General features: G+C 57.0%; 1 protein-coding gene across 4 annotated transcripts in view; it reads left to right on the forward strand.

Moving 5' to 3' along the window:
* Positions 1–27,126, forward strand: part of FGF12 (fibroblast growth factor 12) — a 133,281-nt gene that overhangs the window by 79,540 nt on the left and 26,615 nt on the right. For all 4 annotated transcript variants that reach the window (XM_077347992.1, XM_077347994.1, XM_077347991.1 and 1 more), the window contains 2 exons: positions 9,751–9,861; positions 14,587–14,690. In XM_077347992.1, the coding sequence (XP_077204107.1) occupies positions 9,751–9,861; positions 14,587–14,690 (215 nt within the window). The remainder of the gene's footprint in view (positions 1–9,750; positions 9,862–14,586; positions 14,691–27,126) is intronic.

Below are 27,126 nucleotides of genomic sequence, written 5' to 3' on the forward strand. Positions count from 1 at the left end.
CCCCTGCTGGGAGGAGCTGCCGCGGTGGAGCAAGGCCTGGGGGGGGGGGCGGTCCACAGATAAGTGGGGCCGAGACTGTGAAGGACATCGCTTGTGATACCTGCCATTCAAATTTTCAAATTGGTGCCTCCTGTGTATTGGTGCAGGGGAAATGCACATGTGCCGTATTAATGGCAATACACGCCTCACTTGTCTGCGCATTCATGCTCACAGTCAGCCGCACAGGAGCCTCTTGAAAAACCCGGCTCTCGGAGGTTGCTGTCCTCAGCGCCCCCGTCGGCCTCAGGGACACAGCAGGGGCCATTCTGTGGCAGGGATCGCACGGAGGTTGCTCCCGATGGGCATTGCGGCCGCCCATTCAGCAGGTTGTCCCGTTGCCGTTCATCCCGAGGAGCCCTGTGATGTCTCTGGCAGGAAATGCACCTTCCTCCCCTCCCGTGCTGCCCTGTGGCTGCTTTCTCCCTCCCAGGGGTGTGGTGGGTGAAGGTTTCCCTGCTTCTGGGAACAGATGTTGAAATGCAAATTGCACAAGAAGTCTACTTGTGCCCAAAATGCTGCCCAGGTGGAGGAACACCAAAAGCTGTCGGGTAGTGAATCCGGCCCCTGGCCCCTCAGAGCCAGTCTGGCCCACCCAGCAAGGCAGCGGAGCTCCAGGGCCTCCGGCAGAGGTCTGTCCCAGCACCAGAGCCAGCGTGGCTAAGAGCGGCAGCTTCTAATCTGGGCCCCTCCTCCACACACAGCCAGCTGGGGGGCCTTGGGCTAGTCACAGTCACCTTAGAGCTCTCTCAGCTCTTCCTATCTCACAAGGTGTCTGTTGCGAGGAGAGGAAGGGAAAGGGGTGCGTGAGTTGCTTTGGGACTCCTTTGGGTAGAGAAAAGCAGAGTGTAAAACCCTGATCCTCTTCATCATCAGCAAAAACCTACTCTTTGTTCTTCTTGTAACACAGGACTAGTATTATATTTTACTGTGATTGTGGGGTTTTAATATATCCCTTGGTGAGAGCCAGCATGTTGAGAGCGGTGGGGAACAAATCTATGTGTGTAAACAAACTAATAAAATCAACTTCAGCTCTGATCCTTACTGGAGATGTTGGGAATTGAACCTGGGACAGGCTGCCTGCCAAGCAGAGGCTCTGCCACTGAGCCAGGGCCTCAGGTCGAGATCTTTCCCATCCCCTCCTGCCTGGTCCTTTTAACTAATGGGGATTGAACCTGGGACCTTCTGCCTGCCAAGCAGAGGCTCTGCCACTGAGCCAGGGTCTCAGGTCGAGGTCTTTCCCATCCCCTCCTGCCTGGTCCTTTTCACTGGAGATGCCACTGGGGATTGAACCGGGGACCTCCTGCATGCCAAGTGGAGGCTCTGCCACTGAGTCATGGCCCATTGTGCATCTCTTGAAGGCATCCCTTGAAAGCCAAGCCAGTGAATTTTGAAAGTAGGGGAAGGGGAACAGAGGAAGAAGGGGGAATGTTTTTTTTTACCTTGCTTTTCTCTACCCAAAGAAGTCCCAAAGTAGATGACAAACACTTTTCCCTTCCTCTCCCCACAACAGACACTCTGTGAGATAGGTGGGGCTGAAAGAGCTCTGAGAGAACTGCTTTGCGAGAACATGCCTGAGAGGACTGTGACTAGCCGAAGGTCACCCAGCTAGCTGCATGTGGAGAAGGGAAAAAAACAACCAAAACCATGAGGCACACAAAGGATGGATTACGATGTCTCTACACTAATGCACAGAGTATGGGAAACAAGCAGGAGGAACTAGTAGTCATAATAGAGGATGGGGGCTATGACCTAATAGGAATCACAGAAACTTGGTGGGATAATACTCACAATTGGAACACTAGAATTGAGGGGTACAATCTATTCAAAAGGGACAGAAAAGAAAAGAAGGGGGGAGGTGTAGCAATATATGTTAGGAATCTTTATACTTGTGAAGTCAGAAGACTTGAATGAGATACTGCTAGATCAAATTACGCAATTTTCAAAAAAGGGGGAAACAGTGGTCATGGGTGACTTCAGTTACCCAGATATCTGTTGGAGGCCCAACTCTGCTAAAAATGCAAACTCCGTTAAATTCTTGTCTTGCCGACGGCTTTATTTCCCAGAAAGTAGAGAGGGGAACCAGGGGCTCTGCTATTTTAGACTTGATCCTCATCATTAGGGAAGAACTGGTAGAAGGTGGAAGTAGTGGGCACACTTGGTAGCAGTGACCATGTGCTTTTGGAATTTTCAGTCGTGGGAAAGAGAAAACCTTTACGTAGTCAGACGTATAGACTGGACTTCACAGACTTAAAGGTATGCTGCGTAGAGTCCCGTGGTCAGAAAGACTTAAAGAGATGAGAGTCCAAGAGGGCTGGGAGTTTCTTAAAAGTGAAATACTGAAGGCTCAGTCACAATCAATTCCCTTGAGTAGAAAAGATGGAAGGAGCCTAAGGAAGCCAAGTTGGCTCCATAAGCAGTTGTCAAAAGATTTGAGGAATAAAAAAAAGTCATTTAGGAATTGGAAGGAAGGCCTTATTACCAAGGATGAGTATAAACAAATAACCAATAATTGTAGGGGGAGTGTTAGAAAAGCTAAAGCTCAATATGAGCTTAGGCTAGTAAGAAATGCTAAACATAGCAAAAAAAGGCTTCTTTAGTTATATTTCAAGCAAGAAAAAGAGTAGGGATACCGTAGGACCACTGCGAGGCCAAGAAAGTGAAATGATAAAAGCTGATGATGAAGAGAGGGCTGAACTGCTTAACTCCTATTTCTCCTTGGTCTTCTCTTGTGAGGGAAATAGTGACCAATGTGGCAAAATCCTAACGCAGTTGTCTAGAAGATTGGCCGATTGTGCCTGAAACCACAGCTGCCTTGCTGTCAGCCAGCCGCTAAAATTAAAAGGGACGGCCAAGCTCAAAGCAAATAATCATATCAGCAATAAACTCCTCTGTCAGAAGAAGCCAAGGTGGAGAGTGGACTGTTAACTGATTCCGCAAATCCTGGGACCAACCCTGTCTGGGGGAAGCCGCCTTCTTCCCCGGGGCCTGCCTGGCTTCCATGGAGAGCTGAGCCAGAGTCCAAGGCTGGGCCCTCAGCCTGCGAGTGGCATGCCAGTCTCGTGCCTGCCCGCGGTCCCTGTCTGAGCGGTGAGGCGTTGACCTTGGCCCTGTTTGGAGCCTGGCCTGGAGGACGGTGGGAGGCCCGTAGCTGAGCCTTCCTTGCAGGGCTCCCCAGGCAGCCTTTATGTCCAGGTTCCTCCCCTTGGACCGAGCGGGATCCCAACACAGTAAGAAGGTCCAAGGACAGGAAAACAACAAAGGGGTCCACGTAGGAGACCCAAATGCTGCATAACCCACCCAAATCCCCTGGTGAGTGATCCTGGAGAGCTGGGGAGGGAGGGGATTCAGTGACCCCCCTCCCTGTATTTGACACAAAGGAACTGCTCTTTCTCGCTTTCGGGGAGGGGGGGGGTCTTTGGAACAGGCTCTGCAGCTGCTGGCAGCCCCGTCTGGTGCATGGGCTGCCCCTGCAGGCATATCCCATTCCTGTTCCCCCTTGCAACCAAAAGTGGGGCGGGTCCCCTCTGCCCGCTGCAGCAGAGGCCTTGCACTAGTGAACAGCGTGGCTCCTGCCGTTGCAGCTGTCAGCTGGCCTCTCTGCTGCCTCTGGTGACGCACCGGACTGGAGCTGCCAGTGGGGGTGGAGGAAATGGGGCTTCTCCGGGCAAGCGCAGGAGAGCGCTTCCCTGCTTGGGGGGAGGGGAGGGAGATGAGGCTGCCCGCCCCCCAGCCCCGGGGCTGGCTGAGCTTTTGGAGAGGCCAATGTTGGGGATACTGTAGGTTCCCAATCTGGCCCCCTTTGACAAGCCACAGGGAGCTGTTTTTGCACTTGGGGGCCTCGGAAAACCATCATTGGCAAAATGGTGCCGTAGAGATGGCGGTCAGGGTGGGGCACTGAGGAGCATGTGGAGACTTCTGAGCAGGGGGCCAGGAGGGACATTGGTGTTGCAGGCCGGAGGAAGAGGACTTCCCATCTGCCGTGTCCTTGGGCAGGATGGGCACAGGGGCCCCTTTCGTCTCCAGTGCTATTTGTCAAGGAGAAAGGTGGGGGGGGGGATGTGCAGTCAGATGGCAGCTGGCACCCAGTGACCTCCCCTCCCTCCCCCACTGGGTTTCCAAGGTGAGAGACGTTGAGGGAGGGTCTGCCCTGCCCTGCCTGCTCTGCATAGGGCTTCCTTGGGGGTCTCCCACCCAAGCACTCGCCAGGGCTGTCCCTGCTTGGCTTCTGGGATCGGATGAGGCCGGGGCCACCCAGGGCAGGGCTCAGGGGACGTGGGAGCCCTCAAAGGAAGGGCGTGCCCCTCTTGGATGGGAGGGAAGCCTCAGCCTGGGGAGGCCCTGAGGGTGCCCCCCCCCCGTTTCCAAGGCCTGAGAGGGGCAGAGGGGGCTTGCCGTTGCTACTGCGGGGTGGAAAGGATTTCAGGGGTCACCCGTCCAGCATTCCCTCCCAAGCCAGCGGGCCTCAAGGTTGTCCAACAGCAGCGAGGGAGGCCGATGGCCGGTCCCTTCCGCAGAGATTCCAGATGCCGGACTGGGCAGAGCGGACTCCTTGAGTCACCTGATGGCTGCTGCAGATCAGACTCCTAATCAGGAGACCCCGCAGGGACCGGCGTAAAAGCCAGAGACTCTTTGAAGATGGCAGCCTCTCCCCCTCCCCCCCCCCACTGACAGAAAAAACGGGTTTTACGAATCTGCTGTGGAGATCAAATCCGACTGCAAAGTCGCAGCGTGGGGGGAGGGGGTAGAACTGAGCAGGTGGCCCCCGAGGTCCTCAGGATCCCCCTGAGTTCCCAAAGCAACAGAGAAGCAGCCAAGGATCTTAGGGCTGATCCTGCACTGAGCAGGGGGTGGGACTAGATGGCCTGTATGGCCCCTTCCCACTCTAGGATCCATCTGCAAACAGGGGATTCTGCCCATTTCAACACCCCGGAAGCCACAGGGATGTCAAGAAGGTAGAGGAATAGGAGGAGGAGTACACTGGAGGGGACGGAAACCAGTCCTTTGCGCATCCGCCCCCTGGCCGCCCCTTCCCCACCCCCTTTGTGGGGCCAGGGGGCCCTGATGGACAAATGGAGCCAGATGCTGCAGGCCCCAAGCAGCGCCCTCTCCCCTCGCAGCCACCCAAATGGGGCTGCTGCATGAACTTGGAGTGGGGGGGGGCTCTCTTTCACCCACTTTGGATGCGGCTGTGCCCCTCTGGAGACCTTCCCCGCCCCGAGCCAATTCCGAGTAAACGAGAAGCCATTTGCCCTCCGGTTTGGATGGCGGCTTTGGTGCCTTCCTGGTTGCCCGGCTGAGTCATAAATCAACTCCCCCCGTCTGACAGCTTCAGTTTGAACGTGGAGAAAGGAGAGGAATCAACAGCGACAAATATTGCAACCTCATTTTGGCAGCGCCTTCCCTTCCTGGCAGCGGACGCGCCACCCATGAGCCAGGGGGAGCTCTGCCTTCAGGAAAATGCATGCCTGGCAGGCCCTCTTGGCCAATTCGTGCCGCTGCTGGGGGGAGACGGGGGTGCTGCTTGTCCGTCCCGGGTTCAGAGGCCCGCTGTCCATCCCCTGACTGGCCCAGGTGCCGTTCTGCAGGTCTCACTCCCAAATGACCAGCAGGGAACGTGGGCTGGGACCCAGAATGCCAGCTCGTGGCTGGGAAGGGTCAATCCAGGGGCTTCCCTCTGGGAAATGCCAGGGAAACCAGAGAAGTCACGGAGCTGGACTGGAGGGGCAGAGACGCAAACAGGCCTGCCGTGGGCTGAGCTTGGGCACTGACTGCCTCGTGGGGCAATGAAGTTCAACAGGGACAAATGTAAAGTTCTGAATTTAGGTAGGAAAAGCCAAATACACCAATATAAGATGGGGGAGACTGGTCTTGGCAGAAGCATGTGCAAAAAGGATCTAGGAGTCTTAGTAGACCATCCATTGAACATGAGTCAGCAGTGTGACTCAGTGGCTAAAAAGGCAAATGGGATTTGGGGCTGTATCAAACGGAGTATCGTGTCCAGATCATGGGAGGTGATGGTACCGCTTTGCTCTGCTCTGGTTCGGCCTCGCTTGGAGTCCTGTGTTCAGTTTTGGTCACCCCAATTGAAGAGGGGTGTTGACAAACTGGAGTGTGTCCAGAGGAGGGCAACAAAGATGGGGAGGGGTTTGGAGACCAAGACGTATGAAGAAAGTTTGGGGGAGCTTGGTCTGTTTAGCCTGGAGAGGAGACGCCTGAGAGGGGATCTGATAACCATCTTCAAGTATTTAAAAGGGTGCCACATGGAGGATGCAGCAGAGTTGTTCTCTCTTGCACCAGAGGGACAGATCAGAACAAATGGGATGAAATTAATTCAAAAGAAATTCCGTCTGAACATCCGGAAGAAGTTCCTGACAGAGCGGTTTCTCAGTGGAACAGGCTTCCTCGGGAGGTGGTGGGTTCTCCATCTTTGGAGATTTTTAAGCAGAGGCTAGATATCCATCTGATTCTGTGAAGGCTCAAGGGGGTGGCAGGTGACAGAGGGGATCTGATAGCCATCTCCAGGTACTTGGAGGGCTGTCGCAAAGAGCAGTGGTCTCCAGTCCTCTCAGATCTCGGAAGTTAAGTCCTGGCTCGTATTTGGATGGGACACCTCCAAGGAACATGAGGGTCTCAGTGCCAGGCAGGTAGCCCTGTCGATCTCAAGCCACAGAGCAAAGTTTGAGTCGGATAGAAGAACAGCTGCTAAAAATGGTTGAACCGACAGAGATGGCCAAGCGGACCTCTCTCACTAGAGAAAGGCAATTGCAGTATTTGTTGCGACTGGAAACCTTCGGTGGGCTTTTTGCAGGATACAAACAAAACCAAAACCATCATGTATGGTGGGAAAACATGAGTGTACAGAAGAAAGAGGGGTTTTAATTCTTTTGAGCCAGTTTGGTGTAGTGGTTAGGAGTGTGGACTTCTAATCTGGCATGCCGGGTTCGATTCTGCACTCCCCCACATGCAGCCAGCTGGGTGACCTTGGGCTCACCATGGCACTCATAAAACTCTTCTGACTGGGCAGTGATATCAGGGCTCTCTCAGCCTCACCCACCCCACAGGGTGTCTGTTGTGGGGAGAGGAAGAAATGGTGATTTTAACCCTGACCAAGTTAGGCGTAGGGCAGGTGCGGAGAGCAGGCTGCAGGTGTATGAAGCATAAGAAGGTCGAACAGATAAACAGGCAAGAAAAGGGCCATTTCCCCTGAACAATGATAAAAAGAAACGGTGGTAATAATGCAGACCTCTAAACCCAGACTCATCCCAGATGATGTTAGATTCAATCTTAAATCTCTTGTGCCAGGAGAAGGCGGAGGGCCCAGCGTCAGATGGAGGGGCTCAGGCAGTGAAGCCAGGCCCTTCACTTGCAAACCCTGAGTGTGGGGGGGGGGGAAATGAACCGGTCTGAAGCAAATTGGGCCACATCTGATTCGTCCAGATCATCCTTGGGTTTCTTGGATTTGGATGAATCGGTTTGGTAGATCATCACTGTTCATTCTACGAATGGCTGCATAGATTTCCGGGGCTCTGGCAGGATTAGAACACAAGACCAGGGGTTTCTTGATAACCCTGGAAGGGTTTCCCAAGTAGGTGGGGGGGGTAGGTAATTTTTAATATGGCCTTTACATTTGTTAAACATTTATGTGGGGATACGACCATTTATGGTCATGTCAGCCTCCCCCCCCCTCCCCAAATGGCCCATGATGGGCCTGGAGGGGGTGGGAAGGGGAGGGGCTCCGCGGGGGGGTCATGGACACAGCTCTGCTTCCCAACCATGTTCTACACCAGGGGTAGTCAAACTGCGGCCCTCCAGATGTCCATGGACTACAATTCCCAGGAGTCCCCTGCCAGCGAATGCTGGCAGGGGCTCCTGGGAATTGTAGTCCACGGACATCTGGAGGGCCGCAGTTTGACTACCCCATTGTACATGATGGTGCCACTGCTGGGGTTTCTGGAAGCCGGAAGGGTGTTCGGGGGGGCTCTCAAGGGTAACAAAGTTGACAAAGGCTAGGGGAGACATAAGAAGCAGCTGGAAAACAGAAGCAGCCCATTGCAAAGCTGGTGAAAGGCGAGGCCGGGCAATTGCCCTCCCCATTCAAGAAGGTTGCCCACCACTGGCTTAGAGACTCCTTGTGAGTGGGTGGGCAGGAAGGGAGGTGCTAGGGCTTGTCCCTTGTGGCCCTTCCGGGCAGACCCAGGGAATTACTGATTGCCACAGTGGGATGGAAGGGGAATTTCCTCCAGGCCAGGCTGCAGTCTGGAGACTTTTGGTGGGGGGGGGGGGGGAGGATCACTTGGGCATGAAATTGGGGTCACTGTGGGTGGGTTGGTAGTTGTAAGGGTCCTGCATAGTGCAGGGCGTTGGACTAGATGACCCTGGAGATCCCTCCCAACTCGGTGATTCTGCGATTCCTTTCGATAAAGAGGAGCAGCGAAGGAAAACTTCCTCTTTGCAGCAATACCAGCCAATGATTTCAGAGGAAGAGCTGCCTTAGATCTGTGGCCCACCAAGTCCCCCGTCCGAAGCCCACCCCAGTCCCTGATCTCAGCCTTGGGGAGATGACCCTGCAGGGCCCTCATGTGACCTAAGCCCCTCCGTGCCCAGAGGTTGCAGCTGCCTGAGGGTGCCCCACAGCAAGGGGCCTTCAGGGCTATTGAGAAGCAGATGTGGTTGGCCGTGGCCTTCCTTGCAAGACTTCTGTCCAAGGACTGACCTTGCGTAGCTGGTGATGCCATCAGGCTGCACCCTCCAGAGAGCCAGCGTGGTGTGGTGGTTAAGAGTGGCAGTTTCTAATCTGGCAGGTGGGTTTGATTCCCCGCTCTTCCACATGCAGCCAGCTGGGTGACCTTGGGCCAGACACAGTCCTGATAGCACTGTTCTCAGAGTAGTCCTGACAGAGCTCTCTCAGCCTCCCCTCCCCTCCCTCCCTTGTGGGGAGAGGAAAGGAAAGGCGATTGGAAGCCTCCTTCGGGTAGAGAAAAGCGGCATCTAAGAACCAGCTCTTCTTTGTCCATCTTGAATAAGGGGGAAATGCATACCGTCTTGACCATTACTCAGATGATGTCTGATGCAGCTTCCTACAGAGGCCAGGAGGCCGTAAATAAGCCATGGCTACGTTCTGGTTCTTGCTGTGTGCGAAAGCCGCCGTGAGCCCCTGTCGTGACGCTTCCGTGGACTCTGGTCTCTCAGTCTTGTTCCGGCTCCGTCCACTGGTGCCTCCTGTGCAGTCCATGTGCCGTGGGCATTTCCCCCGTGGGAGGGCCCTGCCTGGGCAGGCTGTTGGGCTCTCCGGCGGCTGACCCAGGGGTGGATTGCTGTGGGCGAGACCTTGTGCCTGGGCGTGAGGGAGGAAGGGGGAGCGGACTCCCAGGGTCCTGGCGGTGTCAACACAGAGACACGGGTCCATGTTTCCCAGTCCATGTTTCCAAGCACTGCATGAATGTCCTCCGAAGGAGAAACGTCCGGGGCTCAGCTCGGGGCCTACTTGGGGGGCCAAGTGCAAGTGGGTGGGGCCTGGGGAGGACGTGGGCTCCACCCTCAAGAGCAGCCATTTTCTCCAAGAGAACCCCCAACTGGAGATGGCGAGGGATTCCAGCCGATCTCCAGGCTCCCGGGGGTGGGGGGTGGGGGGGGGACTCTCTGGGCACGGCCTGCCCCAGCCGCCTTGTGGGCGGAGACGTCCATGCCGGTGTGTCTGTTCTTCCTTTGCAGAGCCCCAGCTCAAAGGGATTGTGACTCGGTTATTCAGCCAGCAGGATTTCTTCCTGCAGATGCACCCGGATGGGACCATTGATGGGACCAAGGACGAAAACAGCGACTACAGTGAGTGTGGCCCTCCCTCCCTCCCTCCCTCCCTCCCTCCTCCTCGCTGCCTGGAGATCCGTCCGGCTCTTCGCCTCGGCTGGGCTGGGCGGGGCTGGGCTGCTTCTTTTGGGCAGGGAAGGTGCTGAGATTCAGCCCAGGCGGGGCCGGCCCCCCTGCTGCCGCTGCACCCCCTTGGCTGCACATCCCTTCCTGTCGCTTTCGCACTCCCACTGCCGCCGCTGCCATCTGGATACAGCTCTCACCTCCCAGGGAGGGGCTCTGAGACAGCGGAGGTGCGATTGAGCCCAGCGGAGGTTTGTCTGGGCTGGCGCAGAGCAGAGGAGGCTGGCTGGCAGGCGGCGGGTGGCATGGCAGTGGCAAAAGTTGCAAGAGCTCAGGGGCAGAGCCTCTGCTCAGCATGCAGAGGGACCCCGGTTCAATCCCAGGCAGCATCTCCAGCTAAAAGGACCAGGCAGGAGGGGCTGGGAAAGACCTTGGCCTGAGACCCTGGCTCAGTGGCAGAGCCTGTGCTGGGCAGGCAGAATGTCCCAGGTTCAACTCCCGGCATCTCCAGTTAAAAGGGCCAGGCAGGAGGGGCTGGGAAAGACCTTGGCCTGAGACCCTGGCTCAGTGGCAGAGCCTCTGCTGGGCAGGCAGAATGTCCCAGGTTCAACTCCCGGCATCTCCAGTTAAAAGGACCAGGCAGGAGGGGCTGGGAAAGACCTTGGCCTGAGACCCTGGCTCAGCGGCATGCAGGAGGTCCCAGGTTCAATCCCCGGCAGCATCTCCAGTGAAAAGGGCCAGGCGGGAGGGGAGGGGAAAGGCCTCTACGTGAGACCCTCAAGAACCCTGCAGAGGGGCTGTGGCTCAGTAGAAAAACCTCTGCCCTGGTTCCACCCCCAGCAGCATGTCCAGTTGAAAGGGCCAAGCGGGAGGCCTGGTGAAGGGCCCCTGCCTGGAGGTGCTGCTGCCAGTGGGCAGGGCTGACCTTGATGGGTCAGAATTAGGCGGCTTCACGTGAGCCCTGGAACCAGATTGTTTGTATCGCTTTGCCGAGCAACGAGATCGGTGCCGCTTCCTGCTTTGAGGAGCAAGGGTGCTGTTGGGGCTGGATCACGCCGGCCAGCCCTGCTGGGGCCCAGTTCCTTGGGCTTCATCCCTGGTGCTCAGCACTCAGCGCTTGGGGCCGAATCAGGCCGTGTTCCGGTTGCTCGCCATTTTCCAGAGTGGTCGGAGGCAGGAAGGGGAGGCAGGCAGAGGCGCATGCTCATCTCTAAAGTGGGACCTGCCTCGATTTAGAAGCCTCCTCTGCCCCCCCTGCCGGCCCAGGTTCAGTTCCCATCATCTCCATTCAAGGGCCCTGGTAGGCAGGGGCCTGGCCTTGGCACCATTTTCATTTGCTCTCCAGGCTCCTGCTTGGCCATTTTGGGGGGCAGGCTCCTGGACACGTCTGGTCCAGCCTGGCATTCGGCCCCTTTAGTTTCTTCTGCCGACAGGATCCTCCGAGAAGGGTGCCCAGTGGCCCAGCCAGCAGCCCTCAGACTCTCTCTGTTTCCCCGCAGAGATTGACTGAAGGGAGACTTTGGACTTTGGGCTGATCCTGCACTGAGCAGGGGGCTGGACTAGATGGCCTTTGTGGCCCCTTCCCACTCTAGGATTCCCTGATTCTATGAGACGTGTGTGTCCTTGACAGGGACCCCCTCCACGAGTGTTTCTGGGGCCTCCCTTTCTCCGGGAAGGGCAGCTGCCGGTTGACTCTGCCTGCGCGGCCGCAGGATCCGGCCCCTTGGATGAGGTGCAGACTTTAAATGAAAAGGCCATCCTTCCAAGAGGGGAACCGCTGATACTTAAGTGGCTGGGAAATCAATCAGAGGCCGGGTGTGCCCGGGAACGCTTCTCCTCTTCAGAGGCTTGTGGGATCCGTCCGGGAAATAAGGCCCGGGCCCAGAGCTGCACATCCCTGATGCCTTTTGCTCTTGAAGTGACCGGGGGGGGGGGGTGGGGGGAGCGGATCGGCTGAGCCTGCAAAGGCATTATCTGCCGTAAGTCTCCCATAATTGGTGTTCTGCTGGGAGAAGCCGCTGGCTGCCTGGGCTGGAGGCGGTCGCTTCCCTGGAAAGCAGAAACCAGGACTAGGGCCTGCCCAGAGACAGTTGGCATCCTGGCCCTTCTGGCTTTGCAGGAGGCAGAAGGTGCTTGGGCAGACCTGCCCCGTTCCTGGCGATTCTCTCTGGACTCTTTGCAGAGCTCCTGTCCTTCCTGGCTTGCGGATTCAGTCTGCCTTGCCTCTGGAGAGGTCTCCCTTTGCTCTGCGCTGACGTCGCCATGGCCAGTTTTTTTAAAAAGCCAGAAAAAAAAGCAGGGGGGGGGCTGGAGAAGGAAGGTGGGGCCCGCGAAAGGCGGCCATGAAAGGAGACCTCCCCTCCCTTCCACACCCCCTGCGGAGGCCCTTCCTGAGCAGATTGTCTCCAACCGGGTGTGGGAAGGGCTGCCCCCCTGGGAGGGGATGCTTCGGAGTGGAGGCTTTGGGGTGGCTGCAAACGGCCCCCTCCCCTCTCCCCAGTTTTGCATGCGCCAAACCCGAGGAGAACCTCCGTGGGAGGCGAGGGCTGAGCTGAGCGGGGGCCGCTCCTGGCTCTCGGGTGCCGTGGGGAGTCGTGCAGCAAACAGGCCTCGTTAGCTGTCAAACGAACGAGGAGTCCCGCGTTGCTGAGTTGAGGCAGGCGAGATCTATTTCGGTAGCCCCCCGAAGAATTAGCTGAACCCCTCGGCTTGAAGCAGCGGCAGCCAGACAGGCCCCGCCTGACGCTCAGGGTCTTGCTTGAACCTGGGGAGGAAGAGATCTGGACGGGAACGACCCATTCGCACGGAAACTGGGCACACGTGGAGCGGCCTTCTACTAAATCAGACCCTCCCCCCCCTCCCCCCGGTCCATCTGAATCAGCCCTGTCTGCTCAGACTGGCAGAGGCTCTCCGGCGACTTGGGTGGAAGGACTTCCACATCACCTGGTCACGCTGGGGATTGAACCGGAGACCTCCCACCTGCCGAGCAGAGGTTCTTCTGCCAAGCCACAGCCTGAGCCACGAAGAAGTTCTGTTTGCTGATCTTGAGTCGCTGTGCCCTTCCCTCTTTTCCGCACCCCCCACAGCTTTCCGCCAGAAGACAGATGAGTGGTGGAGGCTGACATGGATGGCAGACATTTGCCTCCATTATCTCTCGCGAGGGGCTCCACCCCCCCCCCTCAAAAGTGCTTATAAATAGACCTGTTAATTGCCGGGTTTTGCACACAGGAGTGGCCTGGGCTGACCGGGGAAGAAGACGGCTGCTCTTCCAGGGGTCCATATCAGGCTCTTACTCCTGCACAGCCCCCTAACCCCCAATTAGACATTGTTTGGAATCTCCCAGGGACCCCAGGAGCCAGAATTTATTTATTGGCTTCATTTATACCTGGCTTGTCTCCCAACGGAAACCCGTAGTGGCTTATGCCCACCATAGCCTCACAACAACCCTGTGAGGGAGGTTAGAGCATGACCAACCCAAAGTCACCAGAGTGAGGATCTGACCCTGGGTCTCCTGGGTCTAAAGTCTAAATGGTCAAGTGGGATCCTAGGTTAAGTAACCCGCTTTCTGTTCGATCTTTGTCAGTGGTTGCTCTGCAGAATGAATAGACAAGTAGAAAATATATACATGTAAACTTTCTGGGGATGAGCTGTCATTCTGGAGAAGGGGGGTCCCCAGGTCCCACCTCGAGATTGGCATCCCTGGTGTCTTGCTGGAAGCTGGGCACACTTGGTGAGCGAAATGAGCGGGCAGGAAGCCTCTGGCTGCTGACCGAAGTTGGCAAGCAGGGGGGAGGGGGAAGGGGGTCCCTTGGGCCGTGTCCACTTTGGCACCTCCCTCCAGAAAGCCCAGGGGACCCGATTTTCACAGGCTCTGCTTTGAGGAGACCTGGGGGCTTCTCTGCCCCCCTCCCCAGCCTTGGGCACGCTTGCCCCTCTCTGCAGGGCAGCGGCCTGTTCAACAGGTGGGGCACAGAGAGCACATGGTCTCCTGGCGGCCAGCCTCAGAGCGGGAGAGGACAGACTCTCTGCTGGAGGGGAGGGGGATCGTGGCCTTTCCTTTCTGTTGTGTAAGGGAAAACATGCCCTGATCCGGATAACTCAGCCTCGGCACGGCCCATGGTAGGAACTGGATGGGAGGCCAGCAAGCAATACGAACCTCGCTGTGCAGTGTCTCTTGCTGGACCCAGACGGCCCAGGCTGGCCTGATCCAGCAGATCTCAGGAGTTGGCGGGACTGGCCCTGGTTACGCCTAGGATGGGGGACTGCCACGGAGGCCAGGGGTCACCATGCAGAGGCAGTCAGGGACGGCCACCTGCCAACGTCCTCCGCCTTGGAAGCCCACGAGGGGCTGTAGTAAGTCAGCGCCTTGAAGGCCAAGACGACACACCTTCCGGGCTGGCTCCATTGGGAGACCCTGGGACACACGAGAGGCGAGCCCACGGCCAGCACAGGCCCCTCTGGCTCCAGAGGCGCCGCATGGAGGAGAGGCCCCTTTCCGGGCTGTGGGTCCGAGAGACGCCATGCGGGTGCTGCCTTGGGGGCTCACGTCTTGCCTTGCTTGGGATAACTGGGCCTCTGGCTCAGGCAGAGGAAACGAGGGGGAGGGCTGACGAGGGAGGGGCGGCATGGCTTCCTCTCCCCTTCCGGCCTCATCTTGCCCTCTTCTCTCCCCCCCCCCAGCCCTCTTCAACCTAATCCCGGTGGGCCTGCGTGTCGTGGCCATCCAGGGCGTGAAGGCGGGCCTCTACGTGGCCATGAATGCCGAGGGCTACCTCTACAGCTCAGTAAGTCAAGCTCTTGGTTTTCGGGCCTTGATCCGTCATAGTTTCCCCCCTGCAGGCTGCCCAGCTGGAACCGGTCCTGAGCTTTCTCTGTGGGGTGCTCCCCCCCCCAGTTGGAATCGCCTCCCCACGCTCCGTGGGACTTTGGGGGGCACACCTGGTGGCTGCCTTCCTGCAGGGTGTTTTATTGGGTGGGGCGTCGTTGGAGTCTTTGTGGTTGTCGGATGTTTTAGTTGCTCATAGAGGGCAGGCGATGCAGGTTTTAACAAAGAGAAATCGACAAGCAGAGGAGAGCAAGGCCAAGATCCGCTTGCCAGTGACACACGAGCAAATCTGTTGGAGGCTGAGAATTGGTTCTTGCCGGACTTCAGATAAGACGCTGGGATTGGCACATGCCGGTTTTGCAGCCTGGTCTGGTTTGTTTACTTAAAGACAGAAGCCAAAGGGAACAACACCAGCAACAGCCGATAAATACCCTTCCAGGTTTACGCGTTTCAAACCGTGCTGAACACCCTTTTGGGCCTCTGTGGGCCTCTGCTGCTGCTGGATGGCCACTCTCTGAGACAGGATGCTGGGCAAGGGGGACCACTGGCCTGATCCAGCAGGGGACCTCGACTGCTGGGCATAAGCGAGAGCATTTTTTCTGGGTCAGAGAAATGAAAAGCATGCCTACTGGAGGGGGGATACGCTTCTAGGTAACACTGTGTGTGAACGAGACCTTGGGGTACTTGTGGACTGTAAACTAAACATGAGCAGGCAGTGTGATGCAGCGGTAAAAAAGGCAAATGCCATTTTGGCCTGTATCAACAGGGGCATCACATCAAAATCACAAGATGTCATAGTCCCATTGTATACGGCACTGGTCAGACCACACCTGGAGTCCTGTGTGCAGTTCTGGAGGCCTCACTTCAAGAAGGACGTAGATAAAATTGAAAGGGTACAGAGGAGAGTGACGAAGATGATCTGGGGCCAAGGGACCAAGCCCTATGAAGATAGGTTGAGGGACTTGGGAATGTTCAGCCTGGAGAAAAGGAGGTTGAGAGGGGACATGATAGCCCTCTTTAAGGATTTGAAAGGTTGTCACTTGGAGGAGGGCAGGATGCTGTTTCTGCTGGCTGCAGAGGAAAGGACACGCAGTAATGGGTTTAAACTTCAAGTACAACGATATAGGCTAGATATCAGGAAAAAGGTTTTCACAGTCAGAGTAGTTCAGCAGTGGAATAGGCTGCCTAAGGAGATGGTGAGTTCCCCCTCACTGGCAGTCTTCAAGCAAAGGCTGGATACACCCTTTTCTTGGATGCTTTAGGATGCTTAGGGCTAATCCTGCGTTGAGCAGGGGGTTGGACTAGATGGCCTGTATGGCCCCTTCCAACTCTATGATGATTCGTCTTCGTCTTCGTCTTCTTTGTCTTCTTCTTCTTCTTCTATGTTTAGAAGCAGTAACCCTCAGAGTTTCAGGCCCAGGAACCAAACTCTGCTGGATCCCTGGTCTGACCTACCAGGGCTCTTCTGATGTCCTTAGGAAGTCCTCGGCCTCCTTGTCCTGTGGCTGGCCCTGCAGAGGAACTTGCTGGCTCCTGGGTGAAATGGGAGGCTGGACTGGATGGACCCTCCCTGGTCTTACCCAGCAGGGCTCTCCTGGTGTTCTTAGGAAGGCCTCGGCCTCTCGGTTGCTGGCCCTTCAGGGGAACTGGTTGGCCCCTGGGTGACACACAATGCTGGAGACATAGGCGTTGGTCTGAGCAGGGCTCTTCTGCTGTTCTTATGAGGGCCTTGGTCTCTCTGCCGTGCTGTTGACTGTCCAGAAGGACTGTTTGGACACTGTGTTAGACAGGAGGCTGGACTAGATGGACCCTCCCTGGTCTGACCCAGCAGGGCTCTTCTGAGGGTCTTAACCTGGAAGGGGTAAGCTGTGTCCTCACCAACAGGCCTGGCCTGAAACTTTCCTCTTTCTGTAGCTTATGTTGTGGTGACTTGCAGCCCTGTGTGGTTGTGAGCCGGGAGTCCCCCAGGAGCTTCCAAGGGGGGGGGGATTCAGACCTCTTCTTGTTCAGACTGAACCTTCCCAAGTCCTTCGGCCTTTCCTTGTAGCACAAGTTCTCTCCTCTGCACGCCCTCCATTCGGTCTCCATCCCTTCTGAAGTGACGCCTGTTGTCACCCCCCCCCCACACACACACACACATGCTGACTGTCGCTAACGTGGGCTGTGCAAGCCCAGGGGTTGGTGTGGCTTGAGCAACCTGTGACAATGCTGCGGTTCACGCTGAGACAAAACCAGCCCACCCGGTCTTTCATTCTGGGAGTCACCCCTGGTAGTTTCCAGGCCAAATTCACTGATTTGCAGCTCCTTGCGGTTTGCCTCTGAGCCCCTTTTCCGTGGTAAGCTGCAACTATTCTTTAGTGGAAGTAGTGTGGTCGATGGACAGCACATTTTCCAGCTTTCGGGCACCCGGCTCTCTTTTCTGAGGGAGGGGGGCGAGTTCGGGGCCCCTAAAGTGAATCCGGGGAGGGGGAGGGGGAGCCGGGTTGGTTGTGTTCCGCTTCTGTGTTCTTGATTTTTTTTAAAGGCAAGGAATGATCTTGCTTCTTTTAAAGCCCCAAATAATATTTACAAAATAAAGCCAGGAAGTTGGCTGTGTCCGTGAAGGTGACTGAGCTGCTGCATTTTGTCCCTCCCCCCGCCTTCTGCCCCCTCCCTTTGCCTCACGACGGATGTGCACCCGGGATCCAGCGGTCAATTAGCAGGGGGCTTTCCCTCTCCGATTCCTGCTGCTGCCCCCCAGGGCTCCCTACAGATTCATCATCTGTCATTCAAGGCTGCTGGCCTGAATCGGGCATCTGGTGCTGCGTTGGTGTGGCTCAGGGGCAGACCTTCTGCTTGGCCTGCAGAAGCTCCCAGGTTCCATCCCCAGCAGCATCTCCAGGTCAAAGGGCCAGGCAGGAGGGGAGGGGAAAGACCTTGGCCTGAGAGCCTGGCCCAGTGGCAGAGCCTCTGCTTGGCCTGCAGAAGCTCCCAGGTTCCATCCCCAGCAGCATCTCCAGGTCAAAGGGCCAGGCAGGAGGGGAGGGGAAAGACCTTGGCCTGAGAGCCTGGCCCAGTGGCAGAGCCTCTGCTTGGCCTGCAGAAGCTCCCAGGTTCCATCCCCAGCAGCATCTCCAGGTCAAAGGGCCAGGCAGGAGGGGAGGGGAAAGACCTTGGCCTGAGAGCCTGGCCCAGTGGCAGAGCCTCTGCTTGGCCTGCAGAAGCTCCCAGGTTCCATCCCCAGCAGCATCTCCAGGTCAAAGGGCCAGGCAGGAGGGGAGGGGAAAGACCTTGGCCTGAGAGCCTGGCCCAGTGGCAGAGCCTCTGCTTGGCCTGCAGAAGCTCCCAGGTTCCATCCCCAGCAGCATCTCCAGGTCAAAGGGCCAGGCAGGAGGGGAGGGGAAAGACCTTGGCCTGAGACCCTGGCTCAGTGGCAGAGCCTCTGCTTGGCCTGCAGAAGCTCCCAGGTTCCATCCCCAGCAGCATCTCCAGGTCAAAGGGCCAGGCAGGAGGGGAGGGGAAAGACCTTGGCCTGAGACCCTGGCTCAGTGGCAGAGCCTCTGCTTGGCCTGCAGAAGCTCCCAGGTTCCATCCCCAGCAGCATCTCCAGGTCAAAGGGCCAGGCAGGAGGGGAGGGGAAAGACCTTGGCCTGAGAGCCTCTGCTTGACATGCGGAAGGTCCCAGGAAGAGAAGGGTACGAGAGCATCCCCTGCTCTCTGGAGACGATGGTCCTAGCAGGGCAGCCTAATATCGCATTTGACTGCTCTATTGCACTGTGGGCTCATAGTCAACTTTTTGTCCACCAGGACTCCTAATTCCCTTTCATATGTACTTCCATCAAGCCAGGTTCCCCCCATCTTATATTGATGCAGGCCTGACGGGGGTGGACCAAAGCTCTGATATTGGGGGTTCTTCTCTCAACTGGCAGATCCAGTGTTGCCCTGATGTTTCTGGGACCAGCGCAGGCGGCCTTCAGAAGGCCACGAATTCAGCGGTGTCCACCTCAAATGTGCCTTCTCTGGACTGCCCTGGGGCGAGGGAGGCAGAGCCCTCGGGGCTGCCGGGGACGGCTCGGCCGGCCCAGGAATGAACATCCTGCGATGTCCTTCTAAGGCTTTTAATGGCGTGGCAGGATTCATATTGGGTAGGCCCATTTTCACATGCGAAATTAACACGGTGGGACAATCTGGATTTTAAAAATGGCAAAAAAAGAAAAACCTTTGCGAGGAAAGCTTGCCTAGATAGTGGGATGTTTCTTTTTCTTTTTACTTTGGACTAATTAATAGGCAAAGATGACAATTTTTAATTTCTCTCTGAGTTTTAGATGAGATGGGTTGACCTCAGTAGAATGGCCGTCCTTACAGCCCTGAGTTGGCAGTCCTGAAAGGGGCGGAATGTAGATGCAATAATAAATAAAATAAATACATGAAACATCTGTTGGCCTATGAACATGGCCCCAATACGCAAACTCGTTAATGAGAGGCTTCTTTATTAAGAGAAATGGTGAACAGAAGCAGGGGCTTTCCTTGCTGATGCTGAAAAAGCAATTGTGCCAGCCGGCCTTGAGGCTCCCCCTGCGACCCCTTCCCCCGGTTTGAGTCTGGGCACCTGACGCAGCACCCCAGGCCTGGATTCCCATGCAGAGGCACACACAGCACCCCAAACTCCTCAAACATCCCTCAATGGATATCTCAGCCAAGCAAGGGCCAGATAACGAAACAAAACCTCCACAGGTATAACCAGAAGGAGGCCTCCTAATCTAAAAAGACTCCTTCCCAATTGAGTAAGGCCAAGGACAGACTAAGGGGAATGCACAGCAACCAGGAAGACGGGTTAAAGAAACATTCCATGGCAAGATCATGAGGGCAAGAGACGTGGGAACAGGGTCTTGAAACCTGCCCTGCTACTTGGATCAGAGTCTCCCCTACTCTTGGAAACTCTCATTGAGTCTGTGCAGAAAACGGAAGCTACAATATTTCTATAGAAAGATTTGTTTTCAATGAATAAAGATGACAGGCAGATTCTCAGAAATGAATGGAGTAAAACTCTAGAGTGGCCTGTTTTGCCAGCTTGGGGTATTGGTTCAGAGCAGCGGCTTCTAATCTGGTGAGCCTCCACGTGCAGCCAGCGGGATGACCTTGACCACGTCACAGTCCTGATAGTCATGTTCTCACAGAGCAGTTCTGTCAGAGCTCTCTCAGCCCCACCTACGTCACAGGGGTGTCTTCTGTGGGGACAGGAAAGGAAGGCAATTGGAAACCGCTAGTGAAAAATGGAGTGTAAGAACCAAATCTTCTTCTTCATATGGTCCTTAATTTTATACAATTGTTTACAGGGTCTTTAAGATGTTATTTATTCAGTAAAAAATTATGGCTGGGACATATATATTTTAGTAAAGGACTAAATTAACACATCTAATTGCTGCTGGTCTCTCTTAAATAAATGCTTTGGCCCTGTTCAGTTATTTGGGGTTTTTTGGAAGCCAAAAATTACTCATATCAATTTTATGCTGGAACACTGGTGATTGATCTTTGAAGATGTTCAAGCAGTTTTCAGCTAATTGCCTGTCTCCTGGAGACTAACTGATGGCCAATGAAAAGGGGACTTCTGTGCCCCTCACGGCACCAGAGGGAGGCGCCCACCCCCCCATATCCGATAGAGAAGCCCCCCCTCCACAGCCAGAGCCACATTTGAGCGTATGACAAATACACAACAATTGGCCGCGATCAAAATTCCAGATCTCTAAAAGCCTTTTATTTTTCGGTAGACCTGGCGCCAAGGTTGTCGTAGCCTTTCTGTTTGGAGGTTGCAAGAAGCATTTTAAAAAGGGAACAAATTAAAAATGGGAAGACATATTTCCAAAGGCAATTGCAGCATAAATTATTGGAGAGAGGCTTTTACTCCGCGTATGCTGCTTCAGAAGAGAAACGTCTTTCTGGCTTTGTGGCTTCCTACACTCTTCTGTCTTCCACTTGAGAGGTTCACACACACACAGCCCCTTCTGCTTGTGGAAGGGAATGGGCGGCGTTGTGGCTCAGTCCGGGCAGATCTACCTGGTGCCAGGATGCAGGTGAATCTGATGGTGCTTTATACCGTTCCGTGATCAGACCACTGAGCCCTGATGGCCCAGCCGTGAGGCCCCCCCTCCCGCTGCAGTTTGGGCAGGGGGGGTATTTTGGCCCGTCCGTGGAGAACCAGCAGTCTGAGCCTTGATTTTGCCAGCTTGCCAGTTGGCACTGGCAGACAGCCCTGCTCAAATGAGGGGACCTGCTCTGGCCCCCCCACAGATACGAGGGTCCAAGGCCATGAAGGGCTTTGCATGCATGCAGAGGTTGCCCTTGGTGATGATGCTGGCCAAGCAATCCCTTCCCCCATTGGTGCCCTCCCGCCTTGGTAAGGCACACTGGCGAACTGGGCCAAGGGGGTGTCATGGAGGGTCCCACCTGGGTCCTGAAGGGCAGCAGCTTGCCTCCCCCCCCCAGTACCTCATCGGAATCCAGTTCTTCAAAAGGCCCGTTCTGATCCACCTGCTGGCCACCCACCCGGCCCCTTCTGCTCCTCCCCTGTTCTGTTCTTGCCAGTCTTTCCCCAGGAAGAAAAAGAAAAAAAAATCTGTTGCGTTCCCAATTTAAGATTTTAAATTTTTTGACAATGCAGATGGGAAGAGAGAGAAATGGGAGTCTTACAAGTTCCCTTCTTCCCTTTCCCCGTCTTTATCTGGCCGGGGAAGAAGCCTCTCTGCATGTTAATTGGTGCCGTGCTTTGCTGTGCGGCGGGCATAAAACTCCGCCAAGTGCCAGCCGTGGCATTTTGCAGCGCCATTCCGCGTCTGCCGTCTCTGCTGACAGGTATTTGAGAGGCAGAATTACCTGCTGGAGCTCTGGCGGGGCTCTACACACACCGCTGCTAACTGAACTTTAAGCAAGAGCAGTTGTATAATGGATCGCTGGGGAGGCCGCCCGCTTTCCCCTTTCCTCTGCGCTGAAATAACACCAGAGAGGGGAAATGTGACAACAAGGGGCGCAAACGTGGAACTGGCTGTCAGAGGATCGCCACGGAGAGAGGCAGCTTTAAAGGGGGATTAGAGGGATTCCTGGGAGAGAGTCTTTCAGGGGGGGACTACAGAGACCCTCCTCATTCGAAGACAACCCACCTCTGACGCCCCGTGCCAGGAGGCAATTTCAGGGGAATTAATGTCTCAGCCTCTCTGCCCTGTGGCTGGCCCTGCAGAGGAACTGGCTGGCCCCTGGGTGAGAAGAGAGGCTGGACTGGAGGGACCCTCCCTGGCCTGACCCAGCAGGGCTCTTCTGAGGGTCTTCTCAGGGGAAGGCCTCGGCCTCTCTGCCCTGTGGCTGGCCCTGCAGAGGAACTGGCTGGCCCCTGGGTGAGACGGGAGGCTGGACTGGAGGGACCCTCCCTGGCCTGACCCAGCAGGGCTCTTCTGAGGGTCTTCTCAGGGAAAGGCCTCGGCCTCTCTGCCCTGTGGCTGGCCCCTGGGTGAGACGGGAGGCTGGACTGGAGGGACCCTCCCTGGCCTGACCCAGCAGGGCTCTTCTGGGGGTCTTCTCAGGGGAAGGCCTCGGCCTCTCTGCCCTGTGGCTGGCCCTGCAGAGGGACTGGCTGGCCCCTGGGTGAGACGGGAGGCTGGACTGGAGGGACCCTCACTGGCCTGACCCAGCAGGGCTCTTCTGAGGGTCTTCTCAGGGGAAGGCCTCGGCCCCTCTGCCCGTGGCTGGCCCTGCAGAGGAACTGGCTGGCCCCTGGGTGAGACGGGAGGCTGGACTGGAGGGACCCTCCCTGGCCTGACCCAGCAGGGCTCTTCTGGGGGTCTTCTCAGGGGAAGCCCTCGGCCTCTCTGCCCTGTGGCTGGCCCTGCAGAGGAACTGGCTGGCCCCTGGGTGAGATGGGAGGCTGGACTGGAGGAACCCTCCCTGGCCTGACCCAGCAGGGCTCTTCTGAGGGTTTTCTCAGGGGAAGGGCTCGGCCTCTCTGCCCTGTGGCTGGCCCTGCAGAGGAACTGGCTGGCCCCTGGGTGAGATGGGAGGCTGGACCGGAGGGACCCTCCCTGGCCTGACCCAGCAGGGCTCTTCTGAGGGTCTTCTCAGGGGAAGGCCTCGGCCTCTCTGCCCTGTGGCTGGCCCTGCAGAGGAACTGGCTGGCCCCTGGGTGAGACGGGAGGCTGGACTGGAGGGACCCTCCCTGGCCTGACCCAGCAGGGCTCTTCTGAGGGTCTTCTCAGGGGAAGGCCTCGGCCTCTCTGCCCTGTGGCTGGCCCTGCAGAGGAACTGGCTGGCCCCTGGGTGAGACGGGAGGCTGGACTGGAGGGACCCTCCCTGGCCTACCCAGCAGGGCTCTTCTGATATGAAGGCCTTAGCCTCTCTGCCCTGTGGCTGGCCCTGCAGAGGAACTGGCTGGCCCCTGGGTGAGACGGGAGGCTGGACTGGAGGGACCCTCCCTGGCCTGACCCAGCAGGGCTCTTCTGGGGGTCTTCTCAGGGGAAGCCCTCGGCCTCTCTGCCCTGTGGCTGGCCCTGCAGAGGAACTGGCTGGCCCCTGGGTGAGATGGGAGGCTGGATTGGAGGGACCCTCCCTGGCCTGACCCAGCAGGGCTCTTCTGAGGGTCTTCTCAGGGGAAGGCCTCGGCCTCTCTGCCCTGTGGCTGGCCCTGCAGAGGAACTGGCTGGCCCCTGGGTGAGATGGGAGGCTGGACCGGAGGGACCCTCCCTGGCCTGACCCAGCAGGGCTCTTCTGAGGGTCTTCTCAGGGGAAGGCCTCGGCCTCTCTGCCCTGTGGCTGGCCCTGCAGAGGAACTGGCTGGCCCCTGGGTGAGACGGGAGGCTGGACCGGAGGGACCCTCCCTGGCCTGACCCAGCAGGGCTCTTCTGAGGGTCTTCTCAGGGGAAGGCCTCGGCCTCTCTGCCCTGTGGCTGGCCCTGCAGAGGAACTGGCTGGCCCCTGGGTGAGACGGGAGGCTGGACTCGAGGGACCCTCCCTGGCCTGACCCAGCAGGGCTCTTCTGAGGGTCTTCTCAGGGGAAGGCCTCGGCCTCTCTGCCCTGTGGCTGGCCCTGCAGAGGAACTGGCTGGCCCCTGGGAGAGACGGGAGGCTGGACTGGAGGGACCCTCCCTGGCCTGACCCAGCAGGGCTCTTCTGAGGGTCTTCTCAGGGGAAGGCCTCGGCCTCCCTGCCCTGTGGCTGGCCCTGCAGAGGAACTGGCTGGCCCCTGGGTGAGACGAGAGGCTGGACTGGAGGGACCCTCCCTGGCCTGACCCAGCAGGGCTCTTCTGAGGGTCTTCTCAGGGGAAGGCCTCGGCCTCTCTGCCCTGTGGCTGGCCCTGCAGAGGAACTGGTTGGCCCTTGAGTGAGCCAGGATGATGGACTGGAGGGACCCTCCCTGGTCTGACCCAGCAAGGCTCTTCTGAGGGTCTTCTCAGGGGACGGCCTCGGCCTCTCTGCCCTGTGGCTGGCCCTGCAGAGGAACTGGTTGGCCCTTGAGTGAGCCAGGATGATGGACTGGAGGGACCCTCCCTGGTCTGACCCAGCAGGGCTCTTTTGAGGGTCTTCTCAGGGGAAGGCCTCGGCCTCTCTGCCCTGTGGCTGGCCCTGCAGAGGAACTGGGTGGCCCCTGGGTGAGACGGGAGGCTGGACTGGAGGGACCCTCCCTGGCCTGACCCAGCAGGGCTCTCCTGAGGGTCTTCTCAGGGGAAGGCCTCGGCCTCTCTGCCCTGTGGCTGGCCCTGCAGAGGAATTGGCTGGCCCCTGGGTGAGACGGGAGGCTGGACTGGAGGGACCCTCCCTGGTCTGACCCAGCAGGGCTCTTCTGAGGGTCTTCTCAGGGGAAGGCCTCGGCCTCCCTGCCATGTGGCTGGCCCTGCAGAGGAACTGGCTGGCCCCTGGGTGAGATGGGAGGCTGGACTGGAGGGACCCTCCCTGGCCTGACCCAGCAGGGCTCTTCTGAGGGTCTTCTCAGGGGAAGGCCTCGGCCTCCCTGCCCTGTGGCTGGCCCTGCAGAGGAACTGTCTGGCCCCTGGGTGAGAAGAGAGGCTGGACTGGAGGGACCCTCCCTGGCCTGGCCCATCAGGACTCTTTTTACATTCTTAAAGCTGTCTGCCCCAACAGGGCTTGCTCAGGAGAACATCCCCGTGGCCGGAAGCCAAAATGTGCTCAGCTAGAGGGGCTGTGTGGCAGAGCGGTTGACTCAGCAGAGGCAGCAGGTGGGTCCCCCTGAGTCTCTGAGGCAGGACAGCAAGCAGAGAGATGCTTTGCCTGAAAAGAGCCAAGTGATTACAAATGTGGGGTAATATATTTTGCAATTAAAAGGCACATTTACCGAAGGCGGCTTAGACCTCATTACTTTCGCCTCTGATGGATGGCGGCTGTCAGAAATGAAGCAGGTCACCTTCAAGAGCCAAGATGGATCACAACACAGACCCAGACAGGTGGAGGGAGTCACCCGGCTCACCCGTCCCGCTCAGAGTCAAGGTGACCAGGAGCTACGGCAGGCGGACGACACTCGGAACGAGACTCCGGGAACATCTTCAAGATGAACTAATTTGTTCCAGGGTCTTGAAAGCTCCTAAAGATAAAGTTCCTGTAGCTTCTCCCCTTTTCCTGCTTGCTTCTCTCCATCCCTTGCACCAATCAGTCTAGCTTTATCTGCCCCTCCCCAGTTTCTGGCTACATTTACAATTTATATGCAGCAACTGCACCCCACCTTCCTTCCTGGGAAGTCCCAAAGCAGCTTCCATCCTTCTCCTCCCCTCCATTACATTCTCTCTACAAACCTTCAAGGCTGAGATGATGTGTCTGGCCCAGTGAGCTTCTGCAGCAGGACAGGGATTCGAACCGGGGTCTTTCAGATCTTCTAAGCCACTGCCTTGGCTGTAGAGGGGTGGCTGCTGTTGAACAGCAGCAAGCAGATGGGCCAGGGTAAGATGAACAAGTTGTATGGTAGTAAATCACCTGGTGGTTGCTTCTGACCTTGGCCCCAAGAACTCCTCCCTCAAAGGCCAAAACAGCCCTTAAAAGCCTCAACCCCCCCCCTAGCCTTTAATGGCAGAAACCAAAGCTTGAAGGCTAGCAATACTGTTGTGGTTGCCTAGCAGTTGCCACTGAGGGCATCAGTTGCTTACAAACACCTTCCCTTCCTCTCCCCACAACAGACACCCTGTGGGGTGGGTGAGGCTGAGAGAGCCCTGATATTATTGCTCGGTCAGAACAGCTTTATCAGTGCTTTGACTAGCCCAAGGTCACCCAGCTGGCTGCATATGGGGGAGGACGGGGGGGGGGGGGGGTGAAACCCAGCTTAGAAGTTGGTGCTCCTATCAACTATACCATGCTGACTCTCAGGTGCTCCTCCTGTCATCCATGGAGGTTACTCCTCCACCCACTTTTTTGCTTGTTTTTAGATTTGAGAAAAAGCTGGGACTTTTTTGGGTTTGAAGAAAGATCAGTCTTGTCTGTTCATGCCTTCACTCTAGATTTTAAGTATCCACAAATCTGGCCATGTTGTGAATTAGATGTATCAGTGAGGATATACACATCCCACTTTTGGAGCAGTGCAGAAGGCAGGGGGGTAGACTAGTTGGCCTCTATGGCCGTTCCAACGCTGGGATTCTAGCTATATACATTGTTAAAGTGCAGCTGTGTTACGTGTGCAGAAAGCCCTCTTCAGTTTTGCATTTCCTGTGGAGGGTGGGGGGCTCTCTTGACCACCTCCGGCAGGCCATTCCGTGTGTGTGTGTGGGGGGGCCCTGCAGGGGCCACTGAGCCAGGGCCCCGTTCCTTGCCGCCTTGAACGCTTCCTCGCATCATTGTCTTTCTTCTCGTCATGTGACCGAGCCTCAGTTTAGCTTCTGGGGGGAGTCCAGGTGCCTCCCACTCTCCTCCTGCCTGCTCTGTGGCCTCCCCCCTCCAGCCCCCGCCAAGGGCTTGTCCCTGAAATGATTCTGCCCTTTCTCCCCCCTGCTGCTCCTCCCACCCAGAAGTGCCCTGCTTGGAAACTTCTCCTCTTGCTTCTTTCAGAATGAACCAGAAAGATCCCCAGGGAATCCGCAAGCATCCTTTTAAAAGGGGGTTTGCAAGGGCAGGTAGGAAAGGCCTGGGTGGGGGAGGGGAATGTGGACAATGGGCCAGAGCCAGTGTGCTTCCCTGCGGGGCCACGAGCTGCACAGCAGGGCCAGGTGAGGTTGGGAAGCAGCAGGAGGGAGCCTCCAGGGCAGTCTATCCTTGGGAAGCCTGCAGAAGGTCACGGAACACTCCGCACTTAAGCTAGTGTGGACCCCAGAAGGGACCTGGACCCGGATTGCCCACTAGAGACCCCCAGACCCCGGAACGGCCCAGAATGTGCCTTCAGCACGGCAGGCCTGGGAAGGTTCCCTCGCGATGGGCGGCCTTTTGCTCTTCCCTCCCTTGGC

The sequence above is a fragment of the Paroedura picta genome, chromosome 8, assembly GCF_049243985.1.
Source record: "Paroedura picta isolate Pp20150507F chromosome 8, Ppicta_v3.0, whole genome shotgun sequence".
NCBI classification, from domain to species: Eukaryota; Metazoa; Chordata; class Lepidosauria; order Squamata; family Gekkonidae; genus Paroedura; species Paroedura picta.